The sequence below is a fragment of the Aquarana catesbeiana genome, linkage group LG08, assembly GCF_042186555.1.
Source record: "Aquarana catesbeiana isolate 2022-GZ linkage group LG08, ASM4218655v1, whole genome shotgun sequence".
NCBI classification, from domain to species: Eukaryota; Metazoa; Chordata; class Amphibia; order Anura; family Ranidae; genus Aquarana; species Aquarana catesbeiana.
The window spans coordinates 51,387,123-51,404,531 of record NC_133331.1 but is presented as its reverse complement, the minus strand read 5'-3'; the positions used below and the strand labels follow the sequence as shown (position 1 = coordinate 51,404,531).

General features: G+C 45.0%; 1 protein-coding gene across 1 annotated transcript in view; it reads left to right on the top strand.

Moving 5' to 3' along the window:
- ATRNL1 (attractin like 1) overlaps positions 1-17,409 on the top strand; it is a 968,544-nt gene that overhangs the window by 318,081 nt on the left and 633,054 nt on the right. The window contains exons 15-16 of the mRNA XM_073595827.1: positions 229-410; positions 8,580-8,793. Of these exons, the coding sequence (XP_073451928.1) occupies positions 229-410; positions 8,580-8,793 (396 nt within the window). The remainder of the gene's footprint in view (positions 1-228; positions 411-8,579; positions 8,794-17,409) is intronic.

Sequence of the window (17,409 nt, the reverse complement as noted above, 5' to 3'; positions counted from 1 at the left end):
GTTAGGCAGGAGCCTTTAGTGGTCCCTGATAACTGGTTTGGGAAGCACAGCATTACAATCTCACATTTGTCTCATCATTCTTTCAGGCCATCACACAATAATGAGAGTTCTCCATGTCCTCAGCTCTGCAGATCCCTGTATGATCTACAAACAGACGTGTGCCATCCCAAGTTTTATCTCCATCGTGATGACTGTCAAACTACTTCATTGTTTTTCTTTTTCTCCCAGCCCATCTGTGTGGAGAGGGGTGGAGCCACGTGGGTGAGGCCTGTCTGCGCATCAACTCCAGCCGTGACAGCTACGACAATGCCAGAGTGTACTGCCACAACCTGAGCGGGAGTCTGGCCTCCCTCACCACCCCGAAGGAAGTGGAATTCGTCTTGGATGAAATGCAGAAGTACACGGTGCAGGTAACATGCAGGAGGCAGTAAACAGTGGTGCGCACTATGCAGGGGGAGGGGATAGAGGGGTGTCAGGGGCTGTCCTGTAGGAATGGACTTAATCATATTCCCAGTTTTGCATCAAACCTGATGAGGGTTTTATGACTGAGCCAGCTTGGAAAATCATTTATATCCTTTTTTGTGTCCATTTTGTGTTTTTGGACTTTTTTCACAGTAAAAAATAAAATAATGTAAAGAACAAACAAACAATCAGCCCCATCTCTGTGGGTCTGTTAACAGAAATGTTATTTGGATATGAATATTTAATAACAGATTTAGGATTCCTGTATAGGGGTGTGTTTTATGGCTTGTGTACAGCTTTAAAGCTGAACTCCAAGCAAATGGCCAAATACACAGGGGAAATACATATTTGGGAATTGCCAAAGAGTTTGTATTTCTGTCCAACCAGTCCTGAGATTTTCACAACTCTTCCACATAGAAAAGCCGTGTCTGGCGGGGCTGCAGACTTGGTATTTCTCTACTGCAGTTCAGTACAATTAGGTCCCTTTCTTGCGGCCAGTTTGTTGTGGCAAGAATCAGCGGATTCTTGTTGCAGGTATGACTGGGTTATGTGATAAGCACTGGCCAATTAGCTCATTTAAACGAATGCCTGGCTGACAGCTGCCGCTGTTGATCTATGTAGCCAGGGCCGGTGCTACCACTAGGCAAACTAGGCAGCTGCCTAGGGCGCCTGGCCACTGGTGTTCCTACTCTCTTCTCTCTGCAGCAAGCAACTAGTCTCAGCATCTGCAGACAGCCGCCGCTCCGTTCGCACATAGTTTCAGTGGTGCAGCGACGGCAGAGGACTGTGTCTGTGTCCCGACTTCAGAATGAATGGAAGCAAGCAAACATTCATCGATGGGCGCTGGTAGGCTGCATTGATGGGCACTGGTAGGCTGCATTGATGGGCACTGGTAAGGCTGCATGTGATGGGCAACGGTGAGGCTGCAATGATGGGCAACGGTGAGGCTGCAATGATGGGCAACGGTGAGGCTGCAATGATGGGAACGGTGAGGCTGCAATGATGGGCAACGGTGAGGCTGCAATGATAGGTGCTGGTGAGGCTGCAGTGATGGACGCTGGTAGGCTGCATTGATAGGCGCTGGTAGGCTGCATTTGATGGGTGCTGGTGAGGCTGCATTGATGGGCACTGGTGAGGCTGCATTTGATGGGCGCTGGTGAGGCTGCATTTGATGGGCGCTGGTGAGGCTGCATTGATGGGCACTGGTAGGCTGCATTGATGGGCACTGGTAGGCTGCATTGATGGACGCTGGTGAGGCTGCATTTGATGGGCGCTGGTGAGGCTGCATTGATGGGCGCTGGTAGACTGCATTGATAGGCTGCATTTGATGGGCACTTCATTAAAAAGACAAGGTATACATGGGCAAGGTAAAGGGGGTGGAGTCAGGGGTGGAGCCGGGGGGGCAAAATGAGGTTTCGCCTAGGGTGTCAAAAATCCTTGCACCAGCCCTGTATGTAGCCACACATTAGCTGCGGTTCCAGGACAGAAGTCCTAACCAGTCAGTTGCGTCCAGGCTTGGACATCTGTCCTGGAACCACAGCTAATCACTCTGTGTGTAATACAATCAACAACGGCCACTGTCACTCCACCATTAGTTTAAACGGGCTGATCGCATAACCCGGTCAATCTGCAGATTCTTGCTGCAGGATTCCAGCGGTCACAACAAACCGACCGTTTAAGGGGCCTTACAGGTCTTGTCACTCCCCCACCTTTCACTGGACAGTGAAAAGTAATGAGCTCATCTGTCTGTCACTCTTATCTCTCTCTTATCTCTCCTTCTATCAGCATGTTCCTTGTTAGCACATGAGCATTGTAGCACAACCACTTGACTCCTTTCTGCTCTTCCCTCCCCTCAGTCAGGGCTCTGCTGTACAGGGACTCTAAAGGTGTTCATAGATGGATTGAGTCTTGGCCGGTTCAGCAGAGACTGGGCGAGATGCGATCCATGTATGGGTAGTCCGGTTGTACTGAAGCTGATACATTGATCGATTTCAGTACAACCAGCCTGTCAGATTTTTTGCATGCATTAATGCCGGAGGCCATAGCCACCAGCAGTAATCATTATGTTTTGCCTGCATTGAAAAGCTTCCTGCCGACAGAACAGACAGAATAGTGCTGTGGAAGGGATTCTTCCATCTCACCATGGGGGAATCGAGTGATTTTCTTTCTTGCAACTTGTGATTGCAGGAAGGAAAATGGAATCATCTGAGGCCTGCTTAATAAGTGGCTGATACCAATCAGATGTAAGTATATACATTGCATTTAAAAAAAATAAAATGTATTGATATATTAATAAATACAGAGCTGCATTAATTTGTGTCCTTTGTATCTGCCCGGAGTTCAGCTTTTTGTGTTCTCAGCAAGTTGTGAGAAATGGACCCAAATCACATTCCAGTTATCAGTTTTGCTGCAAACCTGATAAACCAAGTTCTGCTGGTCCTTCAGATGATCTGATCAAGAAGCTGAATCATTTTTGGGTTGAGGTTCCAATTTATGGTTGCCAGATGGGTTGGGAAATCAATGTCTGGTGTGCCCATATAAACCTATGCAGCATTTGTCTGTTTGGAGAAAATCAGAGAGGGAGAGAATTCTCTATAAATACCTCCATATATCTCACTCAGTTTGTTACTGTAAATTATTCATTTGTCTCATCTGCTGTCATAATCTGGAACCTGTGATGTCCTGGCCTCCAAAACTTTGTCTGCGAGTGAGCAGCAGATGAGGCCCGGCAACAAGAGCAAGAGCCATAACCAGGACTTTACAACAGCGACAAATGGTGCCATTATCCATGGCCTCAAACTGTGACATTGATGAATGATCCCGATTAGTTGGAAGGAGGAAGGAAGGTACTGGGATAGCCAGGAATAAATAAGGGGATAAGAGCATCAGAAAAGTATCGTCAGAGTGGCTTTTTTTAATGGCTAAATTAAAACTGACCTCCAGCCTTACCTTCGGTCTTACACAGTTGTACAGACTCCTATTCTGAAATTGATTACTCTGATTTCACTGCACACTGTGAGCTTGTATTTCTTCCATTTGTGAATAATCGCTCCAACAGTTGTCTACTTCTCACCAAGCATTTTGGTTGATGGTCTTGTAGCCCATTCCAGCCTTGTGCAGGTCTACAATCTTGTCCCTGACATCCTTTGATGGCTCTTTGGTCTTGCCCATGATGGTGAGGTTTGGATGGAGAAAGAGATTCTATGGACAGGTGTCTTTTATACACATAACTAGTGGTTAGGAGGACCTTCTTAAATTGACAGGACTAATCTGTGTACCACATGAGCACATATTGTAGCCAGTCTGTGGGAGCCAGAATTATTGTTGATTGGTAGGGGATTAAATACCTATTTTACTCACTGAACTGCAACTCAATTTATAACATTTGTATCGTGTTTTTTCTGGATTTTTGGTTGCTATTCTTTTCCTATCATTTAAAATATATATTTATATAACGCCTTGTCCACAACCAAATGAGTTGCTACCTCACTGACAACAACCTTCAACAATCCACTACGGTCTGACTTCCGCCCACAACATTCCACTGAAACTGCCCTACTAAAACTTACCAACAACCTACTAAAAGCTAAAACCAATGGCCAGTACTCTTTACTCATACTCTTGGACCTCTCTGCTGCCTTTGACACAGTTGACCACCTGCGCCTCCTCAGCAAACTATCTTGGCCTTGGATTCTGCTTTATCCTGGTTCTCCTCCTACCTATCTCAGCGCACTTTCAGTGTCACTTTTAACTCCATCTCCTCCACTCCTCTTCTTCTTTCTGTTGGGGTACCCCAAGGCTCCGTCCTTGGGCCCCTCCTATTCTCTATACCTCTTCCCTGGGCCAGTTGATAACCTCACATGGCTTCCAATACCACCTCTATGCCGATGACATGCAGATATATCTCTCAACTCCTCAACTCAGCCCCTTGATCTCCTCACGGATCACAAACTTAGGCTGGATTCACACCTATGCATTTTTAGTGCTTTTTGCATTTTGCAGATTTGCACTACAGTCCATTTAACATGGTTTCCTATGGAACACGTTCTGTAGTGCAAATCTGCAAAATGCAAAAAGCACTAAAAATGCATAGGTGTGAATCCAGCTTTACTGAATGACATATCGGTATGGATGTCACATGACTTTCTCAAACTCAATCTTTCTAAAACTGAGCTTGTTATTTTTCCTCCTTCCTGGTTCACCCTCATGACTTTACCATTAAGATCAACAGCACAACCATTGGTCCCTCCACACATAACAGGGTGCTGGGTGTAATCCTAGACTCTGACCTCTCCTTCAGCTACCACATCCAATCGCTGGCTAAATCCTGTCGCCTTAACCTCCGTAACATCTCCAGAATTCGCCCCTTCCTGACCAATGACATCACAAAGCAACCTATTCACCACTTGGTTATTTCCCGCCTCGACTACTGCAATTCTCTCCTTAATGGCCTACCTTTACGCAGGCTACCCCCCCCCCCCCTTCAGTCTATTATGAATGCTGCTGCTAAACTCATACACCTCACTAACCGATCCGTGACTGCTGCCCCTCTCTGCCAATCCCTTCACTGGCTTTCACTACCCCACCGTATAAAATTTTGAAATACTAACCAAAACTTACAAGGCCATCCACAACATCACCCCCAGCTACATCACCAACCTCATCTGCAGATATTGCCCAAATCGTCCCCTCCACTCTTCGCAAGACCTCTTGCCCTCTAGCTCCCTTCTTACCTCCTCCCATGCTCGCCTACAGGACTTCACTAGAGCCTCTCCCATCTTCTGGAACTCCCTGCCCCGGTATATCTGATCAGCCCCTACCCTGTCCACGTTTAGGAGATCCCTGAAAACTCTGTGTAGGTGTACATGTGTCATTGTCTAATAATTTCCCATATCCCTGTATGTTGTGTTTTTTAAGATATACATCCAAAAGTCTTTTAAAAATATCCATACTCCCCGCAGCCACCACCAATTGTGGGAGAGTGTTCCACATCCTTATTGCTCTGACAGTGAAGAACCCCCTGCACAGTTTAAGGTTAAACTGCTTCTCCTCCAGTCTCAATGTGCGGCCCTGTGTCCTCATATACTGAATCGTTTTTTTCCTATGGTGGGATCCCCATTGAGGTATTTGTAAATCGCTATCATGTCCCCCCTCAAGCGTCGCATCTCCATCGTGAATAAATGTAATGTTTGCAGCCGGACCTCGTAATTGAGGTTCTCCATCAAATCATCCCCCACAGCTATTGCCTTTTGTACCACCTCCCCCCTCCCTTTAGAATGTAAGCTCCATGAGCAGGGCCCTCCTGTCCCTTCTGTATTGTACTGTATTGTAATTGTGCTGTCCCCCCTCTACATTGTAAAGCGCTGCGAAAATGGTTGGCCCTATATAAATCGTGTATAATAATAATATATACTTTTTGTCAAAAGTTTTGGGACACCCGCCTTTACAAGCACATGATCTTTAATGGCATCCCAGTCTTAGTCCATAGGGTTCAATATTGAGTCGGCCCATCCTTTGCAGCTATAACAGCTTCAACTCTTCTGGGAAGGCTGTCCACAAGGTTTAGGAGTGTCTATGGGAATGTTTGACCATTCTTTCAGAAGATCATTTGTGAGGTAAGGCACTGATGTTGGACAAGAAAGCCTGGCTTGCAGTCTCCGCTCGAATTCATCCCAAAGATGTTCTATCTGGTTGAGGTCAGGACTCTGTGCAGACCAGTCAAGTTCCTCCACCCCAAACTCGCTCATCCATGTCTTTATGGACCATGCTTTATGCACTAGTGAGCAGTCATGTTGGAACAGGAAGGGGCCACCCCCAAACTGTTCCCACAAAGTTGGAAGCATGAAAATGTCCAAAATGTCTTGGTATGCTGATGCCTTAAGAGTTCCCTTCACTGGAACTAAGGGGCCAAGCCCAACCCCTGAAAAACAACCCCACACCATTATCCCCCCTCCACCAAATGATTTGGACCAGTGCACAAAGCAAGGTCCATAAAGACATGGATGAGCGAGTTTGGGGTGAAGGATCTTGACTGACCTCAACCCAATAGAACACCTTTGGGATTAATTAGAGTGTAGACTGCGAGCCTGATGTCACAAATACACTTCTGGTCAAACATTCCCATAGACACACTCCTAAACCTTGTGGACAGCCTTCCCAGAAGAGTTGAAGCTGTTATAGCTGCAAAGGGTGGGCCAACTCAATATTCAACCCTACGGACTAAGACTGGGATGCCATTAAAGTTAATGTGCGTGTAAAGGCAGGTGTCACAATACTTTTGACAATATAGTGTGTATATATATAGATATATCTATATATATACACACACATACATATACAGTATATTTAAATGTGTGTATATTATATATATATATATATATATATATATATATATATATATATATATATATATATATATATATATACACAGTATATTTAAATGAACTAGGCCAAATCAGCGACTGATTTAAATGCGCCCATGCACTGTGGAATGTAATGAATTCTACATCTGCGCTATATAAATACTGGCAACAAATCCAAGAAAAGACAATATGTATGGTCCACTGTGGGGTTAAAACTCTGCAGTTCAGCATGCGGGCACATGGAAACACCATAAAACCCTTATAATCCTTGTGAAGTGCTCTCCATCCTTTCGTTTCATGGCTCAGTCACGGCACGTTTTATGTTTCACATTAAAAATATTTTTTTCTTCCGACTTCATGTACAAGGTCAGCACAATGCACAGAGCGGTGCGGCGTTCCTGAGGTTTTACGACGAGGCAGATAAAACAATGCTATTGTGCACCGGAAAGTCTTTTTTTCTTTATGGTAATCCGGCTCGGCACTCCTAAAACACGTCTGTGTATAAATATACATTATAACAGCACAAGTGACAAGCTGAGGATTTAAAATGTTACTTTCCAGTTGCCATTGGTGGGGGACACTAAATTTTAAAAGCTTAACTCCATTTTTCAGGCTAATGGGACCTTGCGAGGTGGAAGCATGAACTAATCAACTGTGCAGATAGTATTTATTAGGTATAATGCCACAATGCTTGCACGCTTGACTTAATTATTGCCCCCAAAAAGAACATAAAATTACTTTCAGGGGACCCGCTTATAAAAGATCCAATAATGAATTGAAAGTATTTTTTTTCTCTTGGGAAATTTCATTTCTGAGAGTTTTGCCAGTTTAAGAAGTTGCTTTGGGCAATCTGTCGGATCATTTTAGAAATGATCTGAAGTCTTCAGTTTCCCAGCAAAACTGACAATTAGATATGATCAACAATTTACACTACAGGGTTTATTACTTATAAATATCACTAGCCAGATGTACATTGTGTTTTTAGAAGAACATCCAGCTCTATATTTGAAGCAGTCAAAGTTTCTCTGCTTGTACTGTGAAGAAGTCTTTCCGTATGTGGTGGTTAGGTAGGCCTCTTTTCCCCCAGACTCACAGAGTGCCCCATGTCCTTTGCAATCAGCTTAAAGTGAACAATTTTGTACCAGGTTCACTATATGGACCATCCTCTGTATGTTCCAGATGAGGTAGTACTAATGCTTTGTACTGGGGCATATTATACCTATACTTCTTTCATACAAGAACGTATTTTGGGTGCTCTAGAGAAGCTGCAGGTTTGTAAATCCGCAGTGACAATACTGATAGCCACTCTACCTGTGGAATTTTTTTCATCCAACTAAAGCGCAGGCCGGCACAGCCTACATGAGAGTGGCAACTCTGAATTCAGAAGCAGTGCAGCATTGTTGCCCCACCATCACAGGAAGCTGCATTAGGTGGACTTCTCTGGCAGGATCAATAAGTATTTATGGGACTTTGAAGGCCAACTAAGAGAAAACGTATAATTGAATGTTGCAGCACATATTTTGTTGAATGGGAGGCAATTGTTCTACTAAAGTGTATGATCTACCAGAAAGCCCAGGTCCTTCATCATTGACTTGCGTGCTGTGCCTGCTATGAGGGGCTCCCACTCTCCCTGCTGGATTTTATTTTATATTATAGATAATGTAACAGGAGGACAGCCTGCAAGACTTCACCAGTAGCTAAAATACAATATTAGATGAACTGTCCCTTTAATTCTCTCTCGTTTTCTTATTGCAGAAACTATCGCCCTGGGTGGGCTTACGGAAGATCAACGTGTCCTATTGGGGCTGGGAAGATATGTGCCCGTTCACCAACACCACTCTCCAGTGGCTTCCGGGAGAGCCGAGCGATTCCGGCTTCTGCGCTTATCTGGCGAGAGCTGAGGTGGCGGGACTGAAGGCCAACCCATGCACTGCCATGACGGACGGCCTGGTGTGTGAGAAGCCAGTTGGTAGGTGTGACATATCTTTTTGGCAAAGAAGATATCATTATTATACAGGATTTATATAGCGCCAACTGTTTGCGCAGTGCTTTACAACATGAGGGCGGACAGTACAGTTACAATACAATTCAATACAGGAGGAATCAGAGGGCCCTGCTCCTTAGAGATTACAATCTAGGATATCGGGATAATCTGTAGCTTTGTCTTCCTTCAGCAGGGTGGTACTGTTTTCTGCAGCTTTGGAGGTGTACCATACAAGTCTTGTTTAAGAAATTTCAACACATTTAGCAGTAGGCAATATTGGCTTTAATGCACAACTTTAAATCAGTCTTTAGTTTAGGTATGTGCTGAGTGCTGCCAGAGAAAACTGTGCTTGCACATGCATGTTACCAGTAACAACCAGGGCTGTCAACGCGTTTCAGGAAAATCACACACATCTCGTTCACCAGAATTTGACAATTCATAATTAAGTAAGGCTACCAGTCTTTCAAATTGAAATGCAGAAACATCCTATTGACCATGCCCACGTTTAGCCACCCCCACAAAACCACACTCATTTGTAGCCACACCCACAAATTCACTCTCCTAACATAGCAAGCAATAGGTCACAGACTTTTGGAACAAGAGGCAGATGTTGAAGGTCTTTGGCCTTGGGCACTATGAATACTGAAATAAAGTGATGTAGTGCACCACAGTGAATTGTGATTGTGGGTGTGCCTAATTGGGGTAATAGTGGAAGACCCATAAAAGTGTATGGTCAAATAAAACCTGAGCCTACTTGGCTATGAGGCAAGAGCGCGTATCGCTCTCGGTCACACACAGTCAGGAGTATATAATGCACAGAGTGCAGAGGCCAGAAGTATGTAACACAGAGAGCAGGAATCCGAGGTATGTAACATACAGATTGCAGAGGTCAGGAGAATGTAAGTCACAGAGGGCAGGGGTCAAAAGTGCGTAACACACAGAGCACAGGGATTAGGAGCATAAGGATCAGGAATATGAAAACAGAGTGTAGGGGTCACCAGTGTGTAACATACAGAGTGCAGAGGTAAGGAGTGTGTAACGTACAAAGTGCAGGGGTCAGGAGTGTGCAATATGTGGAGTACAGGTGTCAGAAATGTGTAGCTTATAGAGTGTAGGGGTCAGGAGAGTGTAAGGTACAGAGTGCAGTAGTCAGCCAGGTGTAAGACCCCTTTCACACTGAAGGTGCTTTACAGGCGTTTTAGCACTAAAAATAGCGCCTGTAAAGCACCTGTAAATTGCCTCCCCTGTCTCCCCAGTGTGAAAGCCCGAGTGCTTTCACACTGGGGCGGTGCGCTTGCAAGTTCTGCAAGTAGCGTCTTTGGGGTGGTGCGGGAGCGGTATATACACCGCTCCTAAACCGCCCCTGCCATTGAACTCAATGGGCGGCGCTGCCGAAGCACCTGCAAAGCGCTTCAGCAACAGCGCTTTAACCCCTTGTTAATCTCTTCTTTGGGGTTAAAAGCGCCCTGCTCCCGCCCGCACAGCACCGGTAAAACGCCACTAAAACAAACTGCGCTTTACCGCTAACGCGGCCCGCACCCCAGTGTGAAAGGGCTGTAAGGCAGAGAGTGCAGAGGTCATGAGTGCATGACACATGGAATGCAGGGGTCAGGAAAATTACCTTTTAATGCCAGTAAAAAAAACCCTAATGTAAATCTCTTTGCCACAAATCCATCCCGCTACAAAGTTCTGTGTCCCCTAAAATTACCCCCAGTACAGACCCCCCCCATCCCACTTCCCAATACAGACCTCTCTCCCCCCTACCCCAGTACAGACCTTTCCCCTATGCTGGTACAGACCTCTCCCCTTGTACATACCTCTCCTCATTCCCCCTGCCCAGTACAGACCTCAAGTATAGATCTCTTCCAAGGTATAGGTTCTTCCCCAGTACAGGACTCTCCCCTTCCTCTCTTTGCCAATGCAGACCCCTCTACTACAGATCACAGATTTGCCTTACAATCCCCCCTTCTGAAGTCCATTTACCAGAAATCAGATACAGCGGTGGGGCATAGTGAAGGGGAAGTTCTCAGAGTACAGAGCTAAAAAGTAGCTGTGTCTGAGCACTAAACAAGCTAGCGGCTGAAGAGTGCAGATGGCACTTGCAGTGGTAAAACTTTAAAAAAAAAATAAAAGAAAAATGAGTGGTCACGGCATTGGGACCCAAGGCACCCAGCAAGAAATTGGGGTGCCTGGTCTTAGGGTACACTTGTTTCCCAAGGACAAATGATAACCACATGATGAAGAGGTTTTTGCTGATTTTTCCTGAAATGCATTGATTGATTGTACACGTTGTTGCTGGTAACATGCATGTGCAGAGAATATATCTTGTTTTTCCAGACTCTATAATTACACAGGAGTCATAGTTGGTTCCCCATTCATGGCACAGTCTATAGGCAGAGGCCTATGAGGATGGTCAGCTCCCTAATTGTCACACAGGGAGAAATGAAGCTACACAGAACTCCATGTTTTCTTGGTATATTATAAAGTTGCCTCCTGACTCCCCCATCATCTAATCCCTATAGTGTCTCTCTCCGTTACCTGCATCATTATGAAGGACTCAGGAGAGCTGAGCTAGATGTGTTGGTATCGGATCCAGCTTTGCCGTTCTGTGTAATGAGTGCAGCAATCTCCCTAGCTGTGTATTGTGTTTCCTAGAACACCCCCATCACCTGTGCTGTATTTTTCCTGCGCCGTTGCAGTAAATTGTCTTGTCGTACTTTGCTTTGTACTTCCTCCTCCAGGGTCGCTCACCCCATGTTACGTTCTTCATCCCTGCGGGCATTATTAAATCTGCTACAAGTCCGTTAACTGCTCTGTAAGTTTATCTCCGACATCTCCCTAGAACTTCTAGAAGGAGAAAAAAAAAAGTTCCAATTTTAGAACCAGAACATTCTGTGATCTTGGACATAGCGCTCTGGGAAATTGGATTGCGCCATTTAGCGAACAATCAAATCTTGGAATAAAGCAAATTTTCCCTCTGCACCGTGCCATTGACGGTTGGCTATGAAGGGTGTGTGGCTCTGTCACCCCGGAATGGACTTCTAAATTCTTCTTACAGCACTGAAACTTTGAGAGATTCAGAAAAAAAGAGTTATTTGTGATCTCAGAAAATGAAGATACCAGGAAAGACCGTGGCAGTTCTGTAGGATGAGGCTTCGTTCTGCGTTCTTTAGGCTCCATTCACATATATGTAAATTGGATGTGTTTTGAAACTGCATCCGATTTGCACGACATGTGAACCAGCAGCCTTTTCTATGGAGCCAGCTAAAATATATGCGGTACAGCGGCAGTGCAAATGTGCTGCGCATTTAAAAAGTCCCGTGTGTTTTCTGAGTACTGCGGTGCGATTCAGATGCAAATTCCAGGCGCATTGCCTTCTATGGGAACACATCTCACTTGACAGTTCTTAAATAGCTAAGGGGTGACCCACCCCCCCGTGACATCATCAACTTAGCATGACCTGTCAGTGATGTCACAAGGAAGTGGGGCCACCAGTGAAGTCGCCGCACCCCTTAGCTATTTAGGAACTGTCAGGTGGTGTAGCGGGCAGAGGGCGGGAGCCAGCGACTGGTGCGGAGCTCTTTTTTTGTTATTTTTTTCGGGTCAGTGGCGGCAGCGTTCATCGTGATTGACGCTGGAGCTACACCGGGGGACTTAGTTTTTGACAATTCCTTTGTTAAAAACAAACAGTCTCTCTGTGTTTTTATTTCATATACAGGAGAGACGGGATCTGGGGGCCCCCTTGTTAAAGGTGCTTTCAGATGCTGATAAGCCCCCTTCCCGCAGACCCCCACAACCACCGGCCAGGGCTGTGGGAAAGAGGCTCTTGTGCCCATCAACACGAGGACAAGGTGCTTTGGGGCGGGGGGCGCAGAGAACCCCCCTTATGTTCAGGACATGTGGCCTGGTATGGTTCAGTAGGGCCAGGCTGCATGCTCGGATAAGAGTCTGGCATGGTTTTTTTTGGGGGGGGGGGGGGGGGGGGCATTCCATTAAAAAAAAAAAATGTTGGTGGGGGGCTACACATTTTTTTTATCATTTTGGCTTGGGGTCCCCCTTAAAACCCATCAGCGGGGAACAGCTGACAGCTAATGAGTCATCCATTATTAAGGACGTGGTAGCCGGCTTCCTGGCCCACTCCTTAAAAACCAGCTATTGTAAAAGACGCATCTGACGGCTAATAAAAATGCCTGTTAAAGACCTACAGATCATTGTCACAGTAATACACACTTCTCTTTTTCTTGTTGGAAGGTAGTTAGTTTACATACATCGTTTGTGTATATTTGACTATTTTTATGTCAATCCTTCAAGGGTCCGTTCACCATGTGTATGCAGGATAATAAAAATGTATATTAAGGGTACTGATATTACTACTGTGCTCCGTGATATATGGGACTGTTATACCTTAGCTTTCTGAGCCTTGTACATCCTTTGTACACTGTATTGACTTCACTGTATATGCTGATGGTTTCCTTCTGAATGTGATTTTTGTTTATTGTACAACTGCATTTGTGACACAATTTATTTTTCTGATTTAAAAAAAAAAAAAAAAAAGATACATCTGAACCGTATCTGAATTTGCAGCTGAACGGCTGAACAGCTGCTTTGGAAATTTGCCATGAAAATGGAGGGGCAATTTGCTCCAGACATGTGTGAATGGAGCCTCCTGTATTGAAATCGCTTACTTTGATTTTACTGCACACTGTGAGCTTCTCACAATGTGCGTTAGAAGCTGCAGCAAGTCAGATAGAGCCTACCTGGCTGGAGGCCATCCAACACCATCTAGCCCTTGCCTTCACAGCCTGTCTATGGCCCATCCCTTTAATTCACTGGATTTCAGTTTTTCAATTATGGAGGAACAGCATCACATTTGGGTGTTAAAATGGTTGTGAACTCTCTAAAAAAAAAAAAAAAAAAAAAATTAAACAACCTGCAAGACAAAGGCATAATGAGCTAGTATGCATCGCATACTAGCTCATTATAAAAAACTTACCTTAGATCAAAGTTGTTGCAGCGGCTCCCGAACACCGCTGTGACCGGCGACATGTATCCCGATCCCGGAGTTATTTCCAGGTTCGCGGGCTCCGGCGCTGTGATTGGCCGGAGCCATATGCGCATGCGTGCGGAAGCCGCCGGTCAGGGCACAGCTACTAAAGAAGCGGCACGAGTGAGCCGTTTGTTCAGTGCGCATGTGCCAATGACGTCGGCACACGTGGATACAGTGAATATCTCCTAAACGGTGCAAGTTTAGGAGATATTCATGGTACCTATAGGTAAGCCTTATTATAGGCTTACCCGTAGGTAAAAGTGGTAGTACAGGGTTTATAACCAATTTACCTAGGGCGTTCTGCATACAAATACAACCTGTCTAGGAACACCCACTTCTCCAGACTGATATCCATCCATGAAATCATTTTGATATTTAAATAGGAGTGAGCCCACTGCTTGTATTAGGACTGAGGACTCTTGATAGGGAAACTGAGGCAGGGTGCTGAGATGTATTCAGGAAGCTCTGTACAGCCCCCTCTGGCCCCTCCCACCAGCCATCACTCACCTGCATTACATAAAGAAACACATGGACCTAGTATTGACATCAGTGGGTCGAAAATTAAATATGTAATGAAAACAGAAAGGTTTCATTAAAAAATGTTATTAAAATGTTGATATGACGGAGGGGGGCAATGGACAGGGAAGAGAAATAAGCAATTTAAACTTCAGCCCTATTGTTTTTTTCCCCTCTAAAAAATCTTTACTGGCTGATATAAATATTAACAAACACAAAAAATGACAGCACTCCTGAATCCCCTTTTCTCCCTCCTGTAAATGAGAGCAAGTCTCACCCACTTAGGCCCCTTTCACCCCAGTGGACTGATCGGGTCCGCCTGCCCGTTCTTCAGGCGGACCCAATCGGAACACCCATTGTTCTGTATGGAGTGGCGGATGTCAGTGGAAATGTGTCTGCTGTCACCCACCGGCATCCGATCCAGTCCGCTAAAAACAGACGATGGGGATACTTTCGCCATCTGTCTGGCGGATCGGATGACAATCGGATGGAAACAAACATGCAGTCCATTTGCATCCAACTGCCCTATAGAGAGCAGTGGGCTGTCTCTGTGCCCCCCCGCTGAGCAGGTGGATCCGCTTGGATGGATTCCGCACCCTGTGAAAGGGGCCTTAGTCTTGCATGTATACAAATATCTCAAGTACAAAAATGACTTTCTAGAAGCAGTCTCAACTTAGCTTTCCTCTTCTTAGAATTCTCTGTTAAACAAACTTGTTGTATTACACATACCTCCCAACTTTTAGCGGTGGGAATGAGGGACACCTATCAGCAAAGGTATGCAGGCATAAGACACACCCCTTGTCACGTTCCCTTAAAGGAGAATTGTACAACAAATAAAAGATTGGTTCGACCCACAAGCATAGCTCCCAACTGTCCCTGATTTGGAGAAATGTCCCCCTGTCCCTCATTCCTCCTCATTTTGATCTGATCTATATAGTTGTATATAAAATGCACTTTTTATCTATCAAAAAGTGTTTCCCAGTGCTAAACCTTTCATCTGATTTCTAAAGTGCTGCATTTTTAAATTCCAAAAGCCAATATAAAGGAATAGTAGTGGTAAAAAAAAGCACTTGTGGGTTTAACCAATCTTGTTTTTTTGTAAAATTCTCCTATAAGGGGGTGTGGCAAGGGGCGTGTCCTATGCCTGCATACTTTTGCTGATAGGTGTCCCTCATTCCCATCTCAAAAAGTTGGGAGTTATGCCCACAAGTGCTTTTTTTACCACTACTATTCCTTTTATATTGGCTTTTGGAATTTACAAATGGAGCAATTTAGAAATCAGATGAAAGGTTTAGCACTGGGAACACACTTTTTGATAGATAAAAAGTGCATTTTATATACATCTATATGGATCAGACCAAAATGAGTGACAAATGAGGAGGAATGAGGGACAGAGGGACATTGTTTCAAATCAGGGACAGTCCCTCCAAATCAGGGACAGTTTGGAGCTATGGTATTACATGATGTCAGAAAGCACATGCCAGTTCCATGGTAGCAATGTCAAAAGCCTGACCACACTGAGCTTGTTTGAATTTGTGCAGTCACAGCTCATTGTGTTCCAGGCCTCTTTCTGGATCACTCTTCCAGCTATAGGAATGCCTGATCCAGAGAGAGGCTTGGATCTCAGGAAGTTGGGACAGTATCATCGATCACTGCTGAGGCTTGGAGCACAGTAAGCTGGGACTGCACAAATTCAAACAAGCTCAGTGTGGTCAGGCTTTTGACATTGCTACTGTGGAACTGGTATGTGCTTTCTGACAACACGTAATACAGCAAGTTTGTTTAACAAAAAAAAAAAAAATCGAGAAAGAGGAAAGCTAAGTTGAGACTGCTTCTAGAAAGTCAATTTTGGACTTGAGATATTTGTATACATGCAAGACTAAGTGGGTGAGAATTGCTCATTTCCAGGAGGGAGAAAAGGGGATTCAGGAGTGCTGTCATTTTTTTGTGTCTATTATTGTCAATTGTGCCCAGAAGGTGATGGGAATTGGTCAGCAGCTCTAAGGCCCCTTTCACACTTATACGACTTGTCCCACGATTTTGTACTGCAAAATTGTATGACAAGTCATTCTCCATGATTTTCAATGACTACCATTCATATTGGCACGACTTTAAGTCGTGCCGACTTGAAAGTAGTCCCTGCACTACTTTCGTCCAATCTATGCGAGTTTTACTCCATAGACCTCAATGTTAAACCCTGAAGTAGCATGTAAATCGTGCCTGAATAATATAGACACGACTTCAGTATGACCCCCCCCTGCGGGGCCCCCCCATGCCCCAAAGCACCCACCCCCCATGTTGAGGGCATGCGGCCTGGTACGGTCCAGGAGGGTGGGTGGCGCTCGCTCGTCCCTACCCCCATTCCTAACCGGCCGGGCTGCGTGCTCGGATAAGGGTCTGGTATAGATTTTGGGGGGACCCCCACGCCGATTTTTCGGCGTAGGGGGTTCCCCTTAGATCCATACCAGACCTAAGGGCCTGGTATACCCCTGGGGGGGAACCCACTCCAGTTTTTTTATTTAAAACTTGGCATGGAGTTCCCCCTTATGATTCATACAAACTACTGTATGTTTTCATTTGTTAATGCCAAAAATGTGGCAAAGTCGTACAAAGTAGTACTGCTCCCAAATCATGGCAAATCGCGGTAAAATCGCGCGACTTTGAAGTCGTATAAGTGTGAAAGGGGCCTAACTAGGATTTAACATGTTCTACATTGTACTCTCTGCTATTTACTGGCAAATAGTTGATAAACTTTGGACAAATGTCCATTGAGACAACAATCTCTTCCAGCAGTCGAGGGCCAGAAAAAAAGCAAAACAACATCCTCTGTAAAATCTTTTATAGAAGGTCTGACATGGTAACCTCATTTGTAAAATCATGTTTTGTTTATAAATCTGTAGCTTTCATGAAAACAATTCCTGGTGATCCTGCCATGAAAATCCTTGTTTAAAGACTCCCTGTTATAAGGTGACAACATTTGGTCCCTGTCAGCAGAGGGATGGTGGGAACCCCTCATAATGGGCACAGCAGGTGTACAG